This window comes from Pelmatolapia mariae, linkage group LG1 (assembly GCF_036321145.2).
Source record: "Pelmatolapia mariae isolate MD_Pm_ZW linkage group LG1, Pm_UMD_F_2, whole genome shotgun sequence".
Classification (NCBI taxonomy): Eukaryota; Metazoa; Chordata; class Actinopteri; order Cichliformes; family Cichlidae; genus Pelmatolapia; species Pelmatolapia mariae.
Genome location: NC_086227.1, coordinates 34991302 through 35017301, shown reverse-complemented (window position 1 = coordinate 35017301; position 26000 = coordinate 34991302). Strand labels below are relative to the sequence as shown.

Here is a 26000-nt window from a genome sequence, read left to right as displayed (position 1 = left end):
ACATTAAAGACAAAGCAATAAAGAACCAGAAAAAATTAAAGACATAAAATATGAAGGAATTCAAAACCCCTGGAATACTAATCAAAATTATAGATCATAAAATAAACAAAGGCAGAAGCAAAAGAATAAATGAACATAAAATAGCAAATATTTTTCCTATAGTTCCTATCCTAAATGACTAAACTTAATAATAATTATTATTTAAAAAGATGCTTAATAATCCAATAATAATCCAAAACACAAAACTGAGAGTCCAGTCTGTCCTGAATAGCTCACATGTGTCAGGCGATTGATTAAATTGCTGTGGTGTAATTGGCAGCAGCTCTCCTCTCCCTAGTGATGGCAGGTTTTACCAAACAAAATTACATCATGGCTCTTATAAAACATATTTAGCAATCTTTTGAGGTGTCAGTAGGAGTTATGTTGTTATCTTGTTTGCAGAATTTTTCCTAAAACTTTGCTGTTGTGTCAATAAATGAAAGTGGCTTTCTTTCTTCCCAGCCTTCAAAAAGAAGGAGATCAGGGATATTTCCCAAAATTCCAAATAAGTGCTTGAAGTTGTCTTAACTAAACAGAAACATTAAAGATTCTTTCTCTTAAAGACAAAATCATGTCAAACAAATCATTTAGGTAATGTTCATTTTCAAGAAGCTCAGTACATATTGTGTAAAAGCCTCCTTGTTTCTTTTTTTGTTTGGGGTTTTGTTTTTAGTTTAAGTGAGCAATCTCAAATATTATATGTGTATTTATCATATTTAAAAGAAGAAAACATTTTCTACTTTCTGAAATACTGCATTCATTTTGTTGTTGTCGTGCAGCAAAGTACTCCACGTGAGTAATTGATCCGAATGTTTACATCAGGTGTTCGAGCAGACAAACACAGTCCTCATGGGAAATTGACCATGAGTGAAGCGCTGAAGTCATACTGTGTCCCTTTTTTGTCTGGATTCAGGTGTGCGCTAAGACAAGATCTGGATAAACAAAAAAATCAATCTGGTGCTAAGGAGAGACTTATATCATGTTTATTGTTATTGGTTAATTAGACCTGACAAACAATAACACGAAAACCCTTACTGGAAATAAATCGATTTTCCCTTTTATTCTGCTTCAGGTCACCTCACATCTGGTGATGCACATTCACTTTATTGATAATATCAATAACATTGCCACTAAAGCTGAAAAATAAACATGCCTCTCTTAACCCAAGTTATTTTTAGTGTACTTACTGCTTATATTCAGTATAACAGTTTAACTGGTTTAAACATGGAAAGTCTAAACTGAAGCCACTGAACAACATCATCAGATAATATGGAAATGATTTCTTTATATGCACCAGCATGATCTCCAAATTCAAGTAGGGGTTTCTTTTCTGAAGTACTAAGATTTCTGCAAGTATGCAAAAAACACACTGATTCAGCTAAGCTGTACTAAAGAATATTATATGTATATCCCTTCTACACTTCTGTGATGCATCAGCATCTAAAGCACACTACCAGCCTTTGAATTTCTTTTGTGCATTCACAAGTAAATGCTAAGAAAAACTCACTAAAACTGTTCAGTGATTTCAGCCCACATTTTTAGTGGCACCAGGATACAGACTGGTCATCAGTTAAGGAAGGTTGCTATATTTGCTATTGTTATTTTACAGGTGGGTTTTGTACAAATGTTTAGATTCTAGTACAATGTGTCAACTGACCAACCAGAGAGCACGTGATCAACACTGCTTGGAGTGTATATTGTAACCAAATGGGTCAAAATATTTATTATTAAAGTGTCTAAAACATGAATTTAGCTTTGAGTTATGTAACTTGTAGCCAGTGGAAAATGGCACTCAGACAAGTCCAGTTGTCAAGCGCCCATAGTGTATGCCATGCGTAATCTGTGGCTCAGCATTCAATTTCATGGTGTGTTTTCTGGTCAGGATCATTAGGAATCATTAGACCAAATGAAAACATTATGATATTTATTTTGTACATTATGACACCCATTGGATTCAAAAGGAGCGATAATGTAGGGTGCGTTTAAAATAGAGGTCACATCGTGGTTAACAAGACACCATACGAGGGTACAGTGTTCCCCAGTTTCTCAGAGCATCTGGTTTTAAAGAAGCAAAATGTTCACCTCAACATGTCAACAAAATGATGAACTTAAAAAATCAATATGTGACATCACAATGAGTATGTCTAGCTTTTATGCACAGTCTTTTAACCAGGATCACGCAATTTGGCATTAATGGATATTGTCGAGTTTCTTATGTTATCTGTAGACAGAAGAGCTATGGAAAACATTTGTGTCGTTTACCACAGTCACATACAATATGTGATTTGGAAAATTCACAAAGTATAAACAACCGTAGGGATGCATGTGTTTAGTGAGTTAACGTCATTCATCTGGACCTCTGGTGGCTAAGGGGAAAGCTGGAAGGTTACCTCAGAAGGTGTCCACCAGGAGGTTATCAGCAGGATCATTTAAGTGTCAATCACTTCCAGAGTAGGTTAAGACAAACCTCGTAAAGGCTTGAGTTACTAAACAAGCCACTATTGCTGATGTGCTGAGCAATGTAAAGAAACAGGTCAGATTAAAAACAGGTCAGTTGATCTATTTGGTTTCAGACCAAATAGATCAACATCTATGGCATTAATGGAACTAATTGAAAATATCACCAACAATATAGATCAAAGACAATGTACAGTTGGTGTTTTCATTGACCTAAAAAAGCCTTTGACACAATTAATCATGAAATATTACTTGATAAACTGGAGTACTATGACATTAGAGGAGTGGTGCTAGAGTGGGTAAGGAGTTACTTGAGAGACAGGCAACAATTTGTGAAGATTGGTGAATATCAATCAGAGTGCCTGGACATTGTTTGTGGAGTTCCACAGGGGTCAGTATTGGGACCAAAGCTGTTTATCCTGTACATCAATGATATATGTAAAACATCTGATATATTACAGTTTATTTTATTTGCAGATGATACAAATATTTTTTGTGCTGGAGAGAATTCACAGCAGCTTTTGGAAGTTGTCACACAAGAAATGATTAAACTGAAAACATGGTTTGACAGAAACAAGTTATCACTAAATTTGAAAAAAAAAAACTACATTTATGTTATTTGGAAATTGTAAAAAAGATGCTGGAGCAAAATTGTTAATAAATAATGTTGAAGTAGAGCAAGTTTCTCATACAAAATTTCTGGGTGTGATAATAGATAAAAAAAAATCTGCTGGAAACTTCACATAAAGCATATACAAGCTAAACTGTCAAGAAGCATCTCTGTACTGAGTAAAGCTAAACATTTTTTGCCTTCCAAATCACTCCGGGTACTTTACTGTTCACTTATATTGCCATATTTGGAATACTTTGTGGAAATCTGGGGAAATACATACAAAACTTCACTTCAACCATTATGTAAAATTCAGAAAAAAGCAATCAGGATGATTACTAAAGCAGGATTTAGAGACCACACTAACATCATGTTCTTGAAATTAAAAATTCTGAAGTTTATGGATCTTATAAAATATAAAACTGCAAAAATTATGTACAAGGCCAGATACAATATGTTACCAGGAAATGTACAGAGGATGTTTTTTGACAGAGAAGGGGACTATGAATTGAGGGGAAAATTAAATCTGAAGACTCTTAAAGCACGGACAAAGGTTAAAACTTTTTGTCTTACTATTTGTGGAGTAAAACTGTGGAACAGTTTTACTGTGGACCTACAGCAATGTTCAGGCATTAGTCAGTTCATAAAGATGTTTCGAAAACTACTTTTGGAAGAATATGAAACTGATAAAGTTGATCACCCATTGTATATTTAACTATGCTAAATCGTATCTAAATTATATCTATCACTGTAGCTATGTTTATACATGTCCTCCTTGTTTATTGTGTGGGGTAAGTGATGATGGGAATTACGGGTAACAATGAATGGTGGGATTCAATAGAATGTTGAGCATGGGGTAGGGATTAATAAGTATGTTATACTTCTTCCTACTCCATTTCAGACTTAATAATTGTCATTTCATGTCATTTAGACTGTTTTATTTTATTTTATTTTTTTTTTATTTGAGCACATACGTATGTGTATTTACATATATATTCGTATTTGTAAATGCAAGTATGTGTACTTGTGTATATATTGTTTTTTTTTTCTGTATATGTCTGAAATAAAGATACAATAACAATAAAACAACACTTTATCTGGTCCTTGTGTTGAGAGGAGGATGAAGTCCAGACAAGTTGTGGCCTTTCTGAGGTAAGATGAGCAGGAACATTAAAGGATAAAAGACACTTCAAGGAAATTTAAATTCTCAAATTACCAAATAAAGAAGCTGAAGAAGAGCTGAAATAAAGTCATATACTGCTAAAATATTTATAATTAGTTTAATTATTTATATTTATTATAAAGAGAAAAAATACGCAATTCGTCAAAATGCTGAACTGATGTTAATTATGGGGGATCTGAGTGTTTCCAGGTTAAATTTGCTGCAGCTTTCAAAGTACAGTCAACTTCCTGACAGCATCGGCATATTTGAAAAGATCACTAATGTTTAGCACCTTGAAATGACAAAACCATTTACCAATGATCGCAGCTCCCTGAATCTGGAATATGAGGGCTGAGTGTCTAGTTTGCTCTTAATGACGCTCAGCTGTCTCTGACACAGAAATTGCATTAGGCTGTATGACAAAGTGGTTGAACACCAGCTAGAATGCAGAGTCTTTAATGCATCAAATCTGCCATTAAATGAAACTAACCTTTAAAAAGAAATGAGACTTGAGTCCAAAAAGTCATCTTCCCTTTTTGGATAAAAACACAGTACATTTGCTGACATATCAAATGAGATTTTGCAGACTGTGATTTCAAAGTGGCTAATAGATAACTGAGGCTCATGTTTCTTTTCAGAGAGATTTCTGAGGGTCCATCTATTAAAGACTGAAAGTATTAAAGGGCCAGGCTCCGTGACATGGAATGTGGTTACCTTTTAGTTTGTTTTGGACAAAAATGCATGAGACAGAAGTAAATTTCAATTTCAAATACCAGCTCATTGAAATTTGTTCACATAAATTAAAACTGAAGCAAAAATAGAATTCCAACACCAGATATTTACATATTGTAACTGTTCTTTTTTTTGTATATTTGTCATACATGTTTCAGTTCAAATAATTTTTAATATCTAATATAACCTAAGTAAATAGAAAATGCAGTTTTTAAATGATGATTTCATTTATTAAGGGGAAAAGCTATCCAAACCTACTTCTATTAGTCTGGAAAGTGTTATAAAGCCATTTCTAAGACTTCTGGACTCCAACAAGTAATAGTGAGAAGTGTTATACACAAATGAGATCATTTGTAACACAGGTGTACCTTGTTAGGACTGGCAGAAATAACAAAATTACCCCAAGAGTGCACTGACAACTCATCCACAAGGAGAAAAAAACCCAGGACAACAGCTAAAGAGCTCACTTAAGATCAGCAATCATGATTAAACAATGGGAAATGGACTGGGCAAAAATGGCATCCATGCGGGAGTTCCAAGGAGAAACTGACTGCTGACCAAAAAGAAAGGAAAGGTTCATCTCACATATGTGCTGGTGCTAGTGTGATGGTCTGGGGTTGCTATGCTGTGAACAAGTATAAGTTTTCTTTTCCATGCAGGTTGTATGGCCAGGCTGGTTTGTCTGTGGAGGCCTCAAGTTGTCTCAAGAACCTGGCTGATTGTTGTGTAATATGGGAGCTGATATAAGCTCAGTGCAGCCTTCTGTGAAGGATAATCTTCATAATAGGATGATCTCTCATCAAGTATTTCCATAGTCAATATTTCCTAACTTTATACTTATGCACTTTTATATTAGTTGTAACTCCTGAAATATTATTTCTACCGTAGGAAAACTAACATCTGTCTTCATTTTTTGTTTTGTAAAGAATGGCAACTTAAGACATCAAGTGAAACTTCCACCGGCTCTTGGATCTTTTCTTGAGATATTTAAATCTTCAGTGGGGGTTGTCAGCAGGAGAAGCACAAAGAGCTTTTCTTAAGTCAAAATATGGGCAAGCCTTTTCATTTTCTCATGTTCTGCAAATGCAGCAAGTTGGCTGAGCAAAACAGTGTGATATCCAACAACCTTTGAGAATATATGCTGTTTTAAAAGGGGCATGGTCAGCAACCTCATGTCCTCCTTCTGTGTTATACTGATAATTGCAACAACAAAAAAACAGATCTTCAGGGCAGAAGAATAAACCCCATAAATAAATAATCACTTTATATGCCTCCCTGAATATACTGCAAGATTTGCAATTACTGCTTCTGCCTGACGATCTCATTGATCATGCTTCTGTGTTTGGTAAGCAAATACAAAGGCCTAACACTAGCTGTCAGATTCTTCATTAAAGAGACAACAAATGTGAATAAATCAACAGTTTTAACAGAACTTCAACTGATGTAAAGACAATAAAGTCATATTTCTGTGCTAGATTACATAAAGTGATATTCAAGCAATGCATCCAGCTGTGTTGTTACATCAATGAGTCCTCTTTTGAACAGGATTCTTGTTAATCTAAAATGTAAATATGTAATTGGTTTAAGCTCATGCAATCTTGTGAAAATATAGTGAATACAAAACACATGATAATTACATTTTAATGATTCACTTTAAGCTTTAAGCCATGTGTTATTGACAGTAAACAGAAGGTCTCTTCATGGACAATCTTCACCTTATCTTTTCAACCTTCTTTGATGCCCGCAGGATTCAGAATCAATCAAACTTTCATGAACCTGGTAGCATTTCTCCTCCCTCATTCCTTGTATTCCTCCCCCTACCTTGTGCTTGTGTGTATGTATGAGTGTGCTTGCACATGTGTGTCAAGGCCAGGTGCTCTGTTCTCACTCCCAGTGCCAATCAACCTGTCACCTGATGTCCATTCACTCTTCAAACCTAGTTGGATATCTTCCCTGGCTTCTCCACTCCTCATCGGTTGCCTCTGATCTCCTTCATGTCTTTTACAACTAAGCTCAGGGAGCATCCCTCAGCCCCGATTGGCACCAGCCTGCCTTGCTCTTTAATGCTGTGTAGCCATTCCCACCAAACTAGCCAGACAGTTGTGCTCCCTTCCTTTAATTCAGGCAAGAATCCTGAATGTACTCATTTGTCCCTGTCTTATTCAGTATTACCTGAATTTATGTGTTGCTGTGACAACCAGGTAAGCAGATTTATATGAAGGTAAATCTTTTTTAAAGCAAAACCCCTAAGGGTCGCCATGGCAGAGCATCAGCCTCCATCTCATTTGTCTTTCATTTCTCTTTTTCAGAGCATACATCCACCTCTCCAGGCTCTCTTCCACCTGCTCACTACTCTCAGTGCAGATCACAATGTCATCTGCTAACATTATAGTCCACGGAGAGTCCAGACCTCATCTGTCAGCTTGTCCATCACCACTGAGAACAAGGAGGGGCTCAGATCTAATTCTTGGTGTAATGTCACCCCCACCTTGAACCTTTCTGTCAATCCTTCGACACACTTAACCACTGACTATCCTCATATATGTTCTGCATCATGTTCAACCTGTGTGTGTGTGTGTGTGTGTGTGTGTGTGTGTGTGTGTGTGTGTGTGTGTGTGTGTTGCGAAATATGAGAACTTGAAAAATATCTGTGTAGGAAAAAAATAATTTGAATTTTGAAATTTTCACTTGTGTTCTACACACTTCTGCTTTTTAAATTTACAGTTATACAAAAAATAATCACAAATATGTAGAAGGATATCAGCACAAATATAATATTTTAAACTTGTAATTCAACATTTGAAAAGTCAGTCAACATTGCTCTCTCCCTGTTGTCCACTGTCTGCCATGCTGGATTAACAACCACCAGGCACACCAAGCCATGTAAGTATCTTTGTTTAAAAAAATAAACTCTTCAACTAGCCATAAATTTAGCTTGGACGGCAGCTAAATTTGGCTACTGTCCACAAACACCACTGAGGCTTACAGCTGCTACAGTAAGCCGGAGAATGTATTCAGGCTGATGTTTCTATCTTACCCAGATGCCATAATGTGAGGAAGGTCATTGAACTGTAAGTTCACAGGAAGAATGAGATGAGCAGAGCAGCTGGCTGACTTACTGCTTTGAATAACATAAGTTTAGATTAAATCTATATGTGACATGACGACATAAACAAAGGCAGATCTTGGTAGATTTTAGAAAAAACACCACTTTGAATTGGTCATTTCAAATGTGTAAATATAAAATATTCAAGGACTGCAGCAGCTGTTGAACTACAGGTATGTGCATCTGTTTTCTGAGTGGCACAAGGGAGCCTATGTACTGATGTGTTCAGCACGTGATGTGCCCCTCTCTCACTAGATGAAATCTAATAGAGGTGGACAGGCCTGGGAAAGACCAGTGAGCAATGAATGAGTTGGCACTCTCCAGCCTGCAAGATATGAGAGAATAACCTGGTCCAAGTCCAAAACGATGTACTAACTGGTTCTGCCACAACAAGAAGAATCCTCAAACACACAGTATCTGTCAGTCATTGCAACATGGTAGAAGACTAACCGGATTAAAATATCCGCACACATATGGGTCACTAGAGCTGTGTGTACTGCTTTTTACCCTTTTCATTAAGCCAGTGGCAGTTCGGTCATTTAGTTTGTCCTTGACCAGATTTGCTGACTTGCATGGAAGTAAGGACATGGCTTTATGGTATCCAGAGGCTTTAGTGAGACTGGTTGGAAAATTACTACATCACTGATAAAATGTAGTGGATTCCCATTCTGCTTAGAAACACTGGCAGAGACTTTGGATAATTTCTTGCTGTTCAACACAGCAAACAATGGAGACAAATTCTACCCAGTGAAGCCACTAAAAGCAAAGTTGGAAAAAGAGTGTTAGATCCAAAAAAGGAGAAAGAAATCAAAACACATAACATGCATCACAAATAGAGATTCTGACATATTTGTATTGTAATGTACTACCAGAAATATGGAAGCAGGTTAAAGGAATAGTTTGGCCTTTTTAGGAATACAAATATTTCAGATGTAATCATGGACTGTTTAAAGCATGGACTTGGTTGGAAATATGAAGCCAGTGTGGAAATGTCTAACAATCTATACTCTATCCTGCCAAGTTTATGGGCTCAGTCATTTGTTTTGGGTCCTAATATATAAAATTAAGGTTCTTTTGTATATTTTGGTCACATCATGTTTCAAAACTGGAGGCTAATTAGTTAATCACAAGTCTTTAGCCAATGAGTGTGCAGACCTCCTCATCACATATAGTTTTTGCAACCAAGATGGTGACAGCTGATGCGCTTATCTTGAGATTTTAAAAAGGGACTTCAGAAAACTGTGAGATGTGTCAGTAGCTCTGTCCACCATTTAAATTGTCTACAAAAGCAATATACACTCTTTGGCTACTTCATTAGTTGTTCCTGTTCAAATGTTTATTAATGCAAATACCTATTTATCCATTCAATAACAAGACATTGTATTTAGGCATGTAGATATGATCAGAATGACCTGCTGAGGTTTCAAACTGAGCATCAGAATGGAGAAGAAAAGTTATTTAAGTGACTCTCAATGTGGCGAAGCTGTTGGTGTAAAAAGAGCTGGTCTGAATATTTCAGACCAGCTACTGATCTTACTGGTATTTACCCACATAGGCAACTCCTAGGGTTGGTTTTTCTAGGCCTTTTCTGACAAAGTGAATATAAAATTCACATAATATAGTTACATACACTTACATTGTATCTATTCATCATGCTTTGCATATTCTAAATTCTCCCTTGCCAGCTGGAGCGGCAGTCTTTGACATGTCTACTTAGATTACCTTCACTGGTAGCTTCTGTTCTGCCCACAGGAAGGTATCCAGGTGGTCTCCTTCATCTGCACCAGAACCAATAGACATTTGTTTTTTTGTTTTTTTAATTAACAAGCTTCCCAGTAATCTCCTGTGACACATCATTTTGACTGTCTGAATACACCATCTCATGTTTTTTTTTTTACTGTCCCATACTCATGGCTACAGGCTGCAGGCTACAGGAAAGGGTGGGGGCTGGGGTAAAGATTGTCCAGTGAAATCTCTTGTGACTCAGTTGTTTTTCTACTTCTATGGTACAGAATAATGTGCACATGACTATGGCTCAGGCAAAGTACATTGATACTTTAAATGCTTTAAATAATATAGGGTTTGGGAGTAATGATATATTAAATTGATATATAATCAAGACACAACCTAATATTAATAAATTGTTGTTGTAGTCTAAATTGTGTTCTTTTTTTTCAGCACTATCAGTATCAATTAAGTTATAAAAACCTGCTGGAAAGGATTGATTTCATTAAGGTTTGGTCAGCTCACACTCCTTGCTGCTGATGTTCTCAGAGGCCAGTGAGTCCCAGAAGTTAGGCAAAATACTAACGCTTCTATGGTCACCACTGTGTTCCCTGCGATCATAAAGACATAAAAAGAAGAATCAATGAATGGGTGAAAAAACCACTGCCCTTTCTGAAGTGTAACTCAGAAGATTTACTAGGAGCCTAGCTCAGATTTATTGTCTTGCTTTAATGTAATTGTTAGCCAGTCTTACAGTATCACATTTTGTGTGAAGGTTGTGTCATATTCAATTTTTTGAGACACTCATTCTGTTGTGCAGGGGGAAAATAACATGCTGTGATTTGTGGCCCTGTCTATTGCATGGTCAAAATGCTTTGTCTGTTTGTGTTTGGTATTCAGGGCTCATTTAACAGAATATTATGAGACAGGGTTTGAGCTGTTGAAGCCACCTGATGCTACATGAAATAATCTTAGCTGATTTTTCCTTCTTTCTTTTTTTTTTAAATATCTTGACGTATTTGATAAGCAGTCATTTTAGAACATTTCTTGGACCCACAGACAAGCAAAATATTTTTTTCCTGCTAATTTCTGACAAATTTAAGTCTGCTCACATAGCAGACTCAAAACCAGTTAAACATATCATGTAGCGGTAAACGTGTTTTGCTGGGTAATGGGTTATGTAACCTTAAGTTAATATGGACAACCTCAAGCATCACACAGGCTACACAGACACATGGACATAGTTTGTCTACAAGGGATAGATAGATTGTGTCTTTAGACTTATTCTTCACATGCATGTTGTAATTGTAAAACCAATAAGTTCAGTAAATAAACAGCGAAATGCCAATGTTGCCCCTCTCCCTGCAACTAAACACAGTCAGACGCTGTTGTCAGTGGATTTTGCCTCAGCCTGTTCAGAGCTGATGTCCTTTTCACCACTGGTCATGCCTCTTTTAGAGGGTAAGACAGATCCAGTACATTTCAAGGACTCCATTATTACTGCATTAGTCTCCAAGCTGGACATTACTGCGGCTTTGCGATAGCAGTTTCTCAGCCCCTTCTGGAAGCGTATGGTGAACAGGCCATATATGATGGGGTCCAGGCAGGCATTAAAAAGACCAAAGATGAACAGGATGTGGGTCAGAGAGTGAGAGACCTTTCCTTCCAGGTCATCTGGGAAGAACCAGTACCATAGACCCAACAGGTAGTACGGAGTCCAGCACACAATGAAGCAGATCACAATAACAATGCTCATTTTCAGAGTTCTCATTCTTGCTTTTGGGATGTTGTTCTTTGAGCAGCGGAGATGTGGCTCATTGGAGGGCACTATAGGAGAGAAAAGAACACATTTGGCATTTTTTTGTGAATAAATACATCAAGTATTTCTTTGAAGAAGTACATTTAGAACACACTTTTCATCATTTTATTTATACTTTTCTGCTGTGAATCATGTTCTTTCTTTAACTGGAACAGTTTATACATCAGTCTATGATTCAGACTCATAGCATTCCCTAAACAAACCCTTTTTATACACAGCTATGTGTATAAAAAGTGCTAAGTGCTTAGCACTTTTTTATTTTATTTAAGTGTTTGTCTTATCGTGTGTCTCGCACAAAGTGCCACAGCAATTTCCTAATGTTATAAATCTGCTTAACATTTGGCAATAAAACCCTTTCTGATTCTGATTCTGTGGTTTGCATCTTTAAAGGCATTGCTGTCATCCAGTAAGTCTTCTGCCCACCCACATAGTTTTAAAACAATGTTTTTTTCTTGCTTAAGTTAATGTACACTCCAGGAAAGAGGCACAGGCTTCTACTTTCCTGGGTTGTTAACTACTGGATCAATCATTAGCCTATTCCAGTGCTGTCAGTAGCACTGGAATAGCTGAACTAGTTAGCTGATAGTTAGCTGAACTATCCAGCAAAACTAACATCACACAGACTTTGTACTGGGGAGACCAGCATATGTCTGTTCCACTACATCGGACATTTGCATTCTCACATGCACATTTGTCAAATTTTCAGTGTTTTCTCACATTACTCTGGTAGTAGAAACATAATCTTTGCTGGTGGCGGAGATGTTAAGGTGACTGCATGGCAAGTAGAAATGTTCAAGTGAGAAAAGGTAGGAGAGAGCGCTGATGGGGCAAAATGACAAGAATACGATGAAACAAGAAAAACATAACCTGAAAAGAAATTGGTGATACTGAAGTTAAATGTTGCGAGCACCTTTTAGCTTGAACATATTTTTTAGTACTTGTAGTTTTGCCTATGTTTGGATCAAATACCATTTACTTGGACACTTACTGTTCTTTTTTGTCATCTGTTTGGAGATCTGAATAAAGATCCTGGTGTAGCAAATAATCATAATAACCAGCGGCAGCAGGAAGAGACAACAGAAGGTAAACATGTTGTAAGCGGTTTCTTGCCAGTGAGTAACGAAGCTTCCCCTGGTGGTGCACTGAGTGAAGTTTGCTGGATAGGTAATGGTCACATTATGGAAAATGAACATCTGTTGGATTAAAAGTTAAAAACAAAATTAGAATTTTGACAGTAGCTGTCATCCAACATTTTTTTTTATTTGACTGTTGGCTTGAAGATTAAAATATTATCCAAATGATTAGACCAAATGGACCAGTATGCCTCAGTCAATAAGCGTGAAATGACAATTAGTAGTGTACCAGAGATATTTAGGTTTGGGGACAGGATTGAAATGTGAATCAGTTTAAAAGTTCAGAAAACCCAAGCAGTGGTTATTATTACTTTAATATTTAAAAATACTGCACAGGGTTAAAGTACTTAACACTGTGTAGAAGCTAAACAACGATTCACTTTACAAGAATGTAAGATTTACCACACAGTCCTCAACCTAAAAGCAGTTTCTCTTATATGGTAAATGGCCTGTATTTATATAGCGCTTTACTGGTCCCTAAGGACCCCAAAGCGCTTTACATATCCAGTCATCCACCCATTCACACACACATTCACACACTGGTGATGGTAAGCTACATTGTAGCCACAGCCACCCTTTTTGCTTTTATATCAATAAAAGCAAAAAGCTATTCTGAAAATATGGGAAACAGTGCGTAAATTCAACCTACACATCCCTATAAAAACTAGGTATTTTTATTTCAAAGTATTTTATAGCTGCACATTGATCATTAGCTAGTAAGGTGTACTAGTACTTCTCTGCCTAAAAACACAGACGCCTGATACACTTTTATAGCATTATATGAGTCATCAAGAGCACATTTAAGTGCCTATGCAGAGATGTTTTAAAATGGGTCAGCTTGGAGCGTAAAGTCAGCAACATGTTATTTTATCCACCAGCTTGTAAAGTCTGATAGCAGCAGTTTTCATATCTGGTGGCAAAATAAACAGTTGCTTGCTATAAATGGGAAGACTGCTTTTGTCTACCTCTCTTTGTCACAGTTTCAAAAATTACTTGAGACTTTTACAGGGGTTGAATTTACATTAAGAATACCTAAATGATAATTATTGCCCCTTTGAAGTTGAAGTCTACAGATAATTAGTCATTTCATTTTTGAAAATTACTCATTTTCGTCCCAACGCTATCAGTTAAAAATGTGAAATATCCAACTAGATCATTCCAGACAACACAATACAATATTTTCATAGCTTACTTTAAGCCCCAAAACCAAAAGATATTGCACTTATATTCATATATGAGAAAGAAAAGCTGTCCATGTTTAAGAACATGTGAGCAGTAAATGTTTGAGAAAATAACTAATCAATAAAGCAAGTAATCCTTTCTTCTCTACAATTAATTATTATTTATGATCAGCACATTTAGGAATTCTTGCACATTTCAAAATGTTTCCAATCCTGTGCAGAATCATCTAGCATGCTTGAAGAGAAGATGGGCTATATTTGTGTTTATCATTACACCACGATAAAAAAGTGTTACAGGCTGCACTCACTACCACGCTGTTTACAGAGAAAAATCCATACAGCCAGGGTAACAGGTCCTGATCTTTTAGAAATCTGAATGATAGAGCTATTAATCCCCAAGGTTTATCCCCCCGTAAAGCCCACAGCAGAAGTTCATGCATCAGTGTCTAGAAAATACCACATCTGATGTAAATACACCCTGGTACACAGAATGATTAATCATGTATTAATAATGTAAAAACACAATCTCATGTTCTCTTAAATTTGTTTGCCCACAGTTTTATAGTTTGATAAGACTGAGACACAATATTCATCTTCATCTAAAGCCAGTTATAAAGCTGATCTATAGCCAGCCCACTGCGATAGATTATGGATCATTCAAGGAAGGTTGCACTTGCACAGGAAGTGCATGAGGAATCTGCAGAAGAAAAGGTCAGCACTAAAGTAACTACTATGACTCAGACCTTCTCTGAATTACTTAAAAAATGCTCTGTCAAACTATAATCACGTGTCTTGGCTTCTGGTCTCACCTGTGGGATTGAGAGCAAGGTGCTCATGATCCAAGCCACCATTAGCATGACCCTGTTCCTTTTCCGGACCATAGCGATGCCCAGAGGGTTGAGGATAGCCGACTGTCTGTCCAGACTAATCACCACTGTGACAAAGGCACAGGAGTACATGGCCTGAAGCTTGAGGAACATGAGGAATCTGCAGGCCAGGTCGCCGGCCAGCCATTGAACTGTGATGTTCCACACTGCATCTACAGGCATCACGATGAAGGTAACTAAGAGATCAGCTGCAGTCAAGTTGATTATCAGGACTCTAACATGGGACTTACGCTTGTGCCCATTGGCAGCCCAAAGCACAGCCAAATTACAAAAAGTGGATATGCCACACAGGATGAAGGTAACGATCACTCTGATTTTGGCTGCAGTGGAAAAAGTAGGCAGCTGCAGAGCACCGTCTACTGATGTCCAGTTACAGTGAGGATCTGGCCATTCACAGCTGGCATTGAGGTCAAATCCTGATCTCTGCTGGTACATGACAGCTGCAGGATCACAGCAGGAGGAGCCGTTCATTTTCTGACCCTCACCAAGAACCCAGCATTTTGCTCAGCTACATGAGGAGGCTGCAGTTGCTAAAGTGAGATCAAGCATAAATATAATATACATGAGCTTATGCATGAAGTTGATGCACATGATTTATCTGCATTGATTTGCATAATAGGACTAAAAATATTAGTTCTGTGATAATACAGTCGGTGACAGAGAGGGAGCAGTCTGCTGCGTAGAGCACATCTCTCGGTGCTCACTGAGGTGGAAAGACGCTGACTGCGTCTAACAACCCATCTTCTCTGAATAGAAGCAGCATCAACAACAACCAATCAAGATAATTACACCCCAATGGCATCAATTTTATGAGTCAAAAATACTTACTATAATACTAATACTAAGTTTATTATATTTATAAGACAAAGTTAAGAGTTTAGCATCTGTCACTTGTGGAAAAAAAGCAACTTAGCTGTGGCTTTTATCCGTCTAATAATATGTGTGTCATTTAAAATGTAAATCAACAATTAGAAGTCGTAGTCAGCGTCAAAAACAGCACTGTGCCTGAAAACAAAAACAATTTAAAAATACATTTATAAGTATTAAAGTACAATAAAATAAAATTTTTTAAAAAAAACCTCAAATTTTGGTGTTGCAGATCACTGTATTTTCCAGACAGTGACCAAATCGAAGCTCACTCGTTTTATGGAAGTCCGAGATTCCGGTGCGGCTCCATGTCCCTGCAGCAGGCACAGTGCAGTGCTGAGCTTCTGAATAATAACTCTGAAGAGTCAGTGAAGAATCTCAAACGTTCCCTCACAGTTTTATCTCCGTACCCCTTCTGAGGAGCTCATCTCGGTTTTTATTACTGCCTCCGGTGAGCGCGTCAGCCGCTCTGTGGGCGCGGCTACACCAGGGTCCCCGCATCCGATCCAGGGGCGTCAGTTTCAATGAAGCCCGAGCTCCGGCAAAGTTTCTAATTTTATCTCTGGCTGAATTAATTCAATGAGGCACTACAGCCCCTATTAGCATCGCTGTTATCCACAGCATCCCAAACCAGCTCTTGTTAACGACGTGAGATTGTTAATATAAAAAGCATGATGTTTTCTTGTTGAGCTGGTGAAGCTTTATTGTTTCATCCCCCTAAAGCTTAATGTTTACTGATTAACTTCCATATAGCAGTTGTCTCTTTTGATGGCCTACACAGGTTTATTTGTTTGTTTCCTTTTGTTTTCTTTTTGTTTGTTGGGGTTTTTTTATATGTTCCCCGTCAGGTAAGAAGCCCACAAATCTATTCTAGTATTACGTAATTAGTCGATTACTAATTACGAAACTGGAAAATACTAAAAAAAAAAACTTGACTTCAGTGTTGAGCTGCAGGCACACACCTTATACATGAGGTTGTTTTCAGCATCTTGCTCCTGGATGCAGCAGGCCTACTGTAGCCCAATTTAGACTGTTAAAATACATATAAATTAGCTTTTAGATACCGTTTTCATCAAAGCATTCCTGTGCTGATGTAAAGCAGGAAAAGGTAGCACAAAACACCCACTCAGCAATGTTTTGTAGCTAAAAAGTTGATTTAACTTATGTACTAATCAGAGGGTATTTCTCACCCAAATGACTCAAGAGTTAAATTAAAAAAAAATACCTTAAATAATTTATTATATGGTTTAATCTATTTCCACAAGTAAAGCTAACTCATAACTGGGTTTCATTTTCCTAAATTCCATAATCTACACATGGGTCCAAGCTTTTGTAGAGTTAGCTAGACTTTAGACAGTTGAGTATAATATTTTGTAGTTTGAGTTATTTTGAATTAGCCACAAAGTAATGGTTGAAGAAAACTTGCAAGCAAACACTGGAAATGAGTTTCTCTCATTTTAGTGTCAACAAACTCAGAGTTATTTGCTAAACCTTCTTCCTGGAATAGGCCTCGGTGCACTTACATGTAAATAAATCCACAGACTTCTACACTGCAAGATGCATGTTGTATGCTGTTTGACCAAAAAGCTAAGGCTAAGACTAAACGAAGACTAAAAGAAAACTGAAGATAAGATTCCACATGAATGTTACTAATGCACAACGCCTCCTGTTTGTAAATAACATTTAAATTTATAATAATGGATTATATGGCAGTGGGGAATAAATTTCACTACAGTAAATGTCTATCTGAAAGTGCTGTAATTAGAATTAATTTATCTGAATTTCAGGAGCGGGTCCACACCACCGTGCATACACATCTACTAGAAATGCTGTCAAAGTTAAAATGAGGATGTGGTCCCAGCTAGTTAACTTAGCTACACTAAAAATGTGTAAATCTTCCACTGTTATTTTTTCAATGGCATGTGGCAACACTGTGCAGAGCAGTTACTTAAACTCTACTCCAACAGAGGTCAAATATCTTGTTAATAGTGTGACATCCTCACTGTGTACGACCCTGCATATTTTGGCTCTTCTAAAAAAAGAAAGAAACAAATCAGAAATTCCTGAAAATGCTGCAGTGAGAGAACTGACAATGACTAGAAAGTGAGACCACGTTTCTCTCATAATGGCTTCTATTCTTTGGCTCACTATTAAATCGAGAAGGAAATTTAAAATCCTTTTCCTCACTTTCAAGGTCTTGAATAATCAGGCACAATCTTATCTTCAAAACTACATATTACCATTAAGCATATAGTTCAGATCAGGTGACCCTGAACCCTTTTTCAGTAGCACTGCAATAGACTTAGGTTGCTCAGGGCTTCCCATGATCCCCTAAATGATTCTTCGTCATCCATCTCTTTTCGCTCTCTATGTGTGAATACACCATTTTGCATTTAATCTATGTTATCATCAGTGATGGGAATAACGGCGTTACAAGTAACGGCGTTACTAACGGCGTTACTTTTTTTCAGTAATGAGTAATTACTATTCCTATCGTTACAACGCCGTTACAGTTACTAACAAGAAACTGCGGTCCGTTACTATTTTTCAACAAACAGACGGTTGAAGCTGTGTTCAGCTTACAGCATCTTATATCAGTTGCACGGAAGTAGCTGTAAGTAATCTGGACGCTACAGCTTTAAGCAGCTGCGCGCGCTGCCGCGAACGATAATCACGATCACTGTGCAACACCTGGAGCTAAGGAGGCAAAACAATCGCATGAGTGCTGCTGTTTGACTGAGGAAGAATAAAGTAGTCGTGGTAAGCCAATCACATGACCACTTAAAGACAAAGCAACAAGGTGATATATACCAGTTTATAAATTGTGTTGATAGGCCACGTAAAACCAGAGTCGTGATAAACAAGATATACGCGGCGTTTTTTCCTCAATAGTTTCGCCACGTTAGCGCTAGCAAGCACTCTCTGCTTATGAGCAAAAAAAGAAAAAAAAACAGCGGAAGTTTTAGGAGTGACGGCGAGAGAGAGAGAGAGAGCGAGTTTTGAGATGTGAGAGATTTGTGACGTTTAGCGTGTTTGGAGTGTGTAGTTCATGTGTTGTCTTGTGTAGTTAGTGTGTAGTGTTGTGGATAGTTTTGTGTTGTGTGTCAGAACAATGAGGCGACTGCTGTCTCCAGGTAGAAACAGCAGTGATACACCTGCTGCTGTCAGACCTGCAGGTATCAGGCTGTGATGTTCTCCTTTATAGTGGACAGAAATATTTGGAGTGGCACAAATAATTTGTGTGGCATCTTATTGAATGCAGAACAGCTGATTGTTCTGTAAATAGTTTGAAATAGTTATTTAAAAAAAGGGTAAAAGTAAACTTGTGCATAGGATTTTAAAATTGACAATTTATAGTTGCGTTTAAAGTTATGAAATATGATTCATTAAAGATGTTTGTGGTTGTTACAGTAAAAATATAACTTTTTTTACTCTGATTTTATGGTTTTTGTCTGATTTTAGATCAATTGTGTTAATACAGCATGTCAACATGAAAACATAACTGTAAATTCAGACACGTGAGGTTGTGCTGAAAAGAATGATACCAAACAAGGCAAAGTAAATAGTTTTTAAAGGTAAAATGTGAAGGGAAAAGCAAAAGTAGTAAAAAATGGCCATTTATACCCTGGACCCCAGAGGGTTAAACGTTTTTTTTTTTTTTTTAAGTAACGCAATAGTTACTTTTCAAGTAATTAATTACTTTTAGAATATTGTAACTCAGTTACTAACTAGTAACTAGTGACTATAATTGAATTACTTTTTCAAAGTAACTTGCCCAACACTGGTTATCATTAAACTCTGCTCCATTAGTGTGTCTTTTGTCTTTTCTTGGTCCTTTCGTCTCCAAAAGGTCATGGCAGATGGCTCCCCTTTGTTGAGACTGGATTTTCTTGGCATTTCTTCCTGTTAAAAGGGAGTTTTTCCTTCACACTGTCAACAAATGCTTTCTCACAGTAACTAACAAGCTACATTTAGTTTCTTTAACCGGTGATCGGGTAAACTGACGTATTTAGAGTGCAAAAGGTGTTGTGACTATTTCTAGATTGAGAGCAGCCCTGTCATTAGCATTAGAAAGCTCTTTCATTTTCACCAAAAAGTTGAGTAACGTTCTCCTCAGTATCAGCAAAAACATCAATACAAATATTTCCCAAAATGCCGATCCATTTCTTTAATAGAAATGTCAGCCTGTCAGTGTAGTGTTTCCTCTGCAGAGAGATTAACAGAAAAAAATGTCAGTGCTGAGAAGGTTTTAAAGACACTGACTATGTCTCCAACCTGACCACAATTTTAATGATCTTGAAATCAAATCAATACATTCTATTAAACTACCTGTAACAATGACAAAAATACTATATAGTATACATTTATTTACTACATATACCCTCTAGCTAGAAGTCTTTTTTGCCTCACACATAGCTGGCTTCTTCCTCGCACGACAGTTTCTCAGCACATTAATGTGAGAACAAACACATCCCGCAGGCTCGCAAAATGTATATGTCTTTTCTTTTTTTCTTTATTTTAAGTATAGCTACTATGAAAAAGGCCTTAATTTGTGCTCTTTTTATGAAGTAATAAAAGCACTCAAGATTGCATTCAGTGTCAAATCTTGGGGGGGAAGTGCCTTCTTTTTGATACTGCGTGAAGATTTAGCAGCAGAATGGCTTTGCAAAATTGAAAATCTGCAATTTAACCAAAAGCGTTGCATGTTAAAATATCTGACTCCTTTGCATTGAGCAAAAAGTGATGGAAATGATGATGAGACAGAATGAAATTGTGGGAAAGCTGTTAAGCCTGTTTTCCTTTTTTCCACTTTGCGACGATTGTTTTAACAATACGATAAGGCATCTGGTTTTAACAGAGGAGAGAAAAGCATCTATTTATCCCCTTACGACCACTGGAAGTTGCACCTGAGCAGAAAATGCGAGCTATAATAAGATGCACTTCAGTTGTAAAGACCTGTAGATGCAGATGTTAATTTATATATGAAGACATGAACTCTGAATTATTTGCTGCAGCTTTACTAAGCGCCACAAGGAACATAGTTTTCCTATAGAAAACTTTTATGAAAATACCAGCTGTTCTGTCAAATAAAAGATTCAATTAGATGCATGTCTGTTCATGCAGGGGAAATCAAATATTTCATATAATTACTGAAAGGCTGGATGATACATTTTAATTATTGGTGCTGTTTTGAACAAAAAGGCACAGGAATAGAAAGACTTAATGTCATGATATCCCTGACTTTCTAATAATTTGCAGCGGAGGATTATCTATTTTTTAAAGCAACGGAGAAGCTGATTGGTGCTTGCTGTTGGCTTATGTTGACACACTCTGGGCTACTGTCCAAACAGGCCACAACCTTTTCAGCTCCACAGACATTAAACTCATTTTCACTTCAATCCACAGTGACTTTTGTGCTTGTACTGAACTCAAGTATTATCACAAGTTAGATTAAGTCATTTCTGGAAAGAAGTCATTGAAATCTTGGCTGGTAAAAACGGTTTTGCTTGGTAAAACTTTTCTGTATCTCCATGACTATGTCTGCTGTGACACAGATAGGTGTTATCTCCAGAAATATATAGAGAAAACTGAGGTCTTACACTGATAAGCTTCATAATTGTGGTCAGAATTAAAGTTTGTCAATGGAAGAGTCAGATTCAGCCAGGATATAAAGAATGGGATGAATGGATGACAGGTGAATCCTGGGCATTTTTAAAAAGAGATCAGTCATTGCTTCATTATGAATCCCTCCACTTCAGCAATCCACAACATGTAATTGCAGCTGCTGCTTTCACAACCCTGAGACAACTCTCCTTAAACAGGTGTGCATACTCAAAAACTTCACTACTTGAAAAATCAAACTTTCTGCTAAATAAACTTTCAAGCACCATTGTGTATACCAAGTATCTGGAAAAATAGTGTGTATCTAGGAAAGCTGAAGTATTCCCAGTTCGCAGTTTGTTGGAATGCCAAGGCTTGCATTTGCTTTAAACACTCCATATTTGATACAGTCCTCTCAAATTCTGCTCTGGGTTGGACAGAACTGCATCAAATCGTTTCTGCAGATTTGTCATCTGGACATTTATGCTGTCAATCTCCAATTATCCCACATCCCAAAGGTATTTTATTGGATTCCGATCTCTCAACTGGGGAGGTCACTGAAATCCACTGAACTCATTTTCATGTTTATGAAACTAGCTTGAGAAGATTTTTGCTTTGATGTGGTTCATTTTCATGGCAAGTAGCCACTAGAGGATGCTGAAAACTGTGGCCATAAGGGGACGCACATGCAAGAACAATTCTCAAGGAGGATTTGGCTTTAAAATCTTTATAAAATGGCATTTAGGCACCCAAAGTGAAAAGAAAACATTCTCCACAGAATTACATCACAGTTGGCAACCTGGACATAACAAAAGACAGGCTGGCTTCATGCATTAAAACTGTTCACACCAAATATTCACACCAAATACAAAGCCAACCATGTCAGCCTCAGATTTCTGTTCTGAGCTGACAGGAGTGCAATGCGACATCGTTTTCTGCTGTTGTTGCCCATCCCCCCTCAAGGTCAGACGTGTTGTGCTTTCTGATACACTGAGACTTTGTTTTCCTACTTATCACAGCTGTGAAGACCAGTTACCTGACTTATCATAGCTTCTCTGCCAGTGCAAACAAGGCCAGCTGTAGTTTTTTGACCTCTCTCATCAGCAATTTAATTTTTTCTACCTACAGAATTGCCAAACATAGGATTTTTTTCTAGTAATCTACTGCTGCTATAAAATACGATACTAAAATGATACAAAAAATAAACATCAGCATATGAGCATCTTTCCTTCAGTACCATCATTTTCTTTACCTGAAGGTCACCTAAATCAAACTGTTTTATTGAGTGATGTAGTTAACTTGAAGAATAGGCATGAGCCTTGATTAAATGCTGAGTTGGCAGCATACACCATGCAAAAAGATTTTCTTCACACTGCAGTGTAATCACATTGTAGATAAGGCTTGCCAGGAGAAGACAGCCAACTAAGTGAAACTGCAGCTTCACAGCCCATCGTAACGTACACTAATTAGAGACGGTCTTTAGTTCGTAGCTCAGCTGACATTTTACTACTATGTGTTATGAAGCCAGTGATTTACAGTAGCTGTAGATTATTCTTGTATTCATAATGTAATGATGGGGAAACAAGTGTTGCAGTGTTACCTCTCAGACTTCAAGATAATCCACATATTATCCATAAGACAAAATGGATAATCAAATTATTTAACAAATGGCAAGAAATAGCAGAAAAAAGTTCTAACCATGCCAGTGCCAGTACAATAATCAGATATAAACTATACCAAATAACAAAAACATAATCTGATTGTGTTTAATGTGGTATTAGCTGAGGAGGAGCAATCAGACTCAGATAAATGAAGGAAATAGACGGGAAAATTTTATTTATAATCAATGTTTATGTTCAACTGAAAGTATGATACTAGTACATGTATGCGGTATTATACTCCAAACCAATAGGATGACACTCTTGGGTTCCTCAGATGTGAGGTCCCTTTCTTTAAGGTTCTCAAGAGAATAATGTGTCATTTCCATTTCTCCCACAAAAGTATAAAAGAAAGCTGTGCTTGAGCCCCAGGGACCAGGGTCTACAGGGTCTAGGGGAGTAACTTTCAAGTTAATGGTCTCTCAAGACAAGTGGAAGCATGAAAAGACTTAATCAGTGCAAGGGGTGTTTACTATGAAGGTCTTTAAACTGTGGTGGAAACAAACAACCAATGGGCTAAAAGAACCTTAACAAAACTCCTGAAAGTAAAAGTTACAGATACTAAAAATGTGAAAATGTGGCTTTGTTGTTTGTGATGCAGGATCTTTGATCTTTGAAGTGATGGTACTAAAACCAACCAGTTAACATTTAATGAATAAATTAACAAAATACAGTAGTACTTACAGAATTGCTTCTTTAAACTGAACTGAACAAAAACAATCAACAAACAAATATTTGATTTCATATGCTAGCTAAATGTAAAGGATGGTGGGTATAGCAGCAGAAGAGGAGCCAAGGGCCGAACACTACAAACTACAGACTGATTATCCCTTTGTTCACCCAACACAACCATTTGTAAAGTCCAATACAAAGCTAACAACATTCTCATTTAAACTCGAGTAGCACCAATTCATTTCTTTAACCAGTTAACCAAGTTAGAAGCACAAGGTGGAGCCTATCCCTCATTCTCCAGTGTACTTAATGCTCTCAACCTGGCCAGCTCTATAACATTGTCTTGGTCTGTCACTGAGTAAACTCTCCTTTTATAGTCCTGCGCTTCAATTTTATTATACAAGTATTTTAATGCTTTGGTAATATTAATTTAAGAAGCTGTCATGTTAACTAATCACTCTGGAATTCAAAATTTACCAACAGAAATAAAAATTCCAGAAAAAAAAAAATGAATAAAATATGTACGACTTTGTACGGTTGTCTGCTTTTGCCCTCTTAAATATCAGACCATTTCTGCAGGGCTGTTTTACCAAACCCCAGGACAACCCCTGCAGGATATGTATGTTTCAGTAAGAAGTCTTAAGCAGAACAGAATAATAGCATGAGTGGCTTTCAGAGATGTTGTCCTGCATTACAACATAACCCAGATGCAATGTAAATTTGCATCTATTTTATGCTTCCTCACTCTGTGACCTTATTTAAATATCCTCCTTATCTTTATTCAGTAATTTTATTTCAGCCGTGTTTCTGATTATTTAACAAACTGCAGTTTAAGCTGTCCTATTTAACCTAATTTAAATGACATGCTTCAACTAGCCCGCCTTCACAGCTCACATATGTTGTCCATATCATATTATCTCCAAGCCAGGGAGAAAGCTTTATGCCATCCATTCCAATTACCACTCAGATGTACAATGACAGCAAAATAATTAACATGTCCATTTCAACATAAGCTGTGGTCTACAGACCTCCGTGGACATTATGTAAAAAATCCTCAGGAATATGGAATATTGTCTGTAGTGTGGCTTTTTTCTGCAGGCAGCAGCAGGTCCAGAAAGTTGTGTATCAATCAAGCTGAGCAAGAATCATGTGAGGTTGGCAAAGTCAAAATTAATCTATGAAGATGATGGCAAGAAGTGCACTCTGCTGCCACATTTGAGGGGGGGTAGAGTGAGGAAAAATGATCGTGAACATCACAGTGTTTGCAATCTGGACATTTGTAACACTTAAAGCAAAGAGGGGAAACATATAAATACCACTATCTGCTGGTTCATCTCGCCTGAACAATCATTCATGCGATCTACTTTTAAAGCTGGCAGGTGTATTGCTGCGACCTGAGTGAGTGCAGTGAATGAGGAGTGGTTCCATTTTCTCCTCCCTGTTGCTAGGCAATCAGTGGCAGAGCCAGTCACATGTATGATGTCATGTGGTGCTGTCACAGCCCTGGTTTTATTTTATTAAGTTAGCATTACCCTGTTTGTTTTTTGTTTTTTTATTGTAGAAAATAATCTCCAAATGTTTATGTTCAGCAAGATATTGTTGCTAAAAGTAAATCGTTAACTTCAGGCTATAAATAAACAACACCACAGTTGTAGGAGTTTGCTAAGCTCCTTTCTGAGGTGTAATGATGCTTAATATCTCATTTAACTACTTGTTACTAAATTAATATAATCTCTGGTTCACTTAAAAGCATTCAGGAGTGGGCTATTTAATAAGAGATTTTATCCCATATTTAGGGAATTCTTTTGTTACAGCAGCTGAAGTAGTAATATAAAGAGTTTCTACATGTGGTATGAAAGAGAGAGCAGTAAAGTTGAATCAGGCTGTTACTGATCTTTGAAGTGACTGTAATATCACTAAAGTTAACTGAACTTGCTGATAGAAACTCTCCATTATTTTGCTGCACATGTAAAAAAAAATCTCAACTTACTTAAGAAATGTTGGTTGCTCACCCCATTTATGTATACAGCCTCTGTAGACTGTCTTACAATTCAGCCTGTCAATGTGAACACCCGGGTACTTCTACCCCTCCGCCACATTAATATAGTGTACTATCCCATGATAGATACAGGCTGTGTAGCCGTCCTCTTTCTTCTGAACTTGATCACCTGTAACAGGGCAGCCTTTAGCAGCTGGATTTACAGTGAAGAAGACTAAGACACAGTACAGTGGAAGCAAGAGGCATTTATATAAACATATAGCTCTGAGGCCATGACAGTCACTGGCATGTTAAGCCTTCTCACAGCACAAACAATCACTCTCCTGTCTAATGACAATTGGCTGCCTTAAAT

General features: G+C 37.2%; 1 protein-coding gene across 2 annotated transcripts; it reads right to left on the bottom strand.

Moving 5' to 3' along the window:
• Nucleotides 1-10258: 10258 nt before the first annotated feature.
• Nucleotides 10259-16119, bottom strand: LOC134631504 (putative gonadotropin-releasing hormone II receptor). Of its 2 annotated transcripts, none has more exons than XM_063479911.1 (4): nt 15931-16119; nt 14774-15381; nt 12639-12843; nt 10259-11658 (listed from the first exon to the last, which is right to left on the bottom strand). In XM_063479911.1, the coding sequence occupies exons 2-4, from the start codon at nt 15320-15322 to the stop codon at nt 11210-11212; spliced, it is 1203 nt and encodes a 400-aa protein (XP_063335981.1). In that variant the 5' UTR covers nt 15323-15381; nt 15931-16119; the 3' UTR covers nt 10259-11209. The 2 variants fall into 2 exon arrangements, with proteins under 2 accessions (XP_063335981.1, XP_063335988.1); XM_063479918.1 differs by having other exon boundaries at nt 15991-16119.
• Between the last annotated feature and the right edge of the window lie 9881 nt (nt 16120-26000).

What these genes read in the sequence shown, in the direction of transcription:
- LOC134631504 (XM_063479911.1), bottom strand. Translation starts at nt 15,322, where the DNA reads ATGAACGGCTCCTCCTGCTGTGATCCTGCAGCTGTCATGTACCAGCAG. An exon ending in CCTTGCTCTCAATCCCACAG is followed by an intron (nt 12,844 to 14,773) that starts GTGAGACCAGAA and finishes TTAATCCAACAG; the next exon opens with ATGTTCATTTTCCATAATGT. An exon ending in ACAGATGACAAAAAAGAACA is followed by an intron (nt 11,659 to 12,638) that starts GTAAGTGTCCAA and finishes TCTCTCCTATAG; the next exon opens with TGCCCTCCAATGAGCCACAT.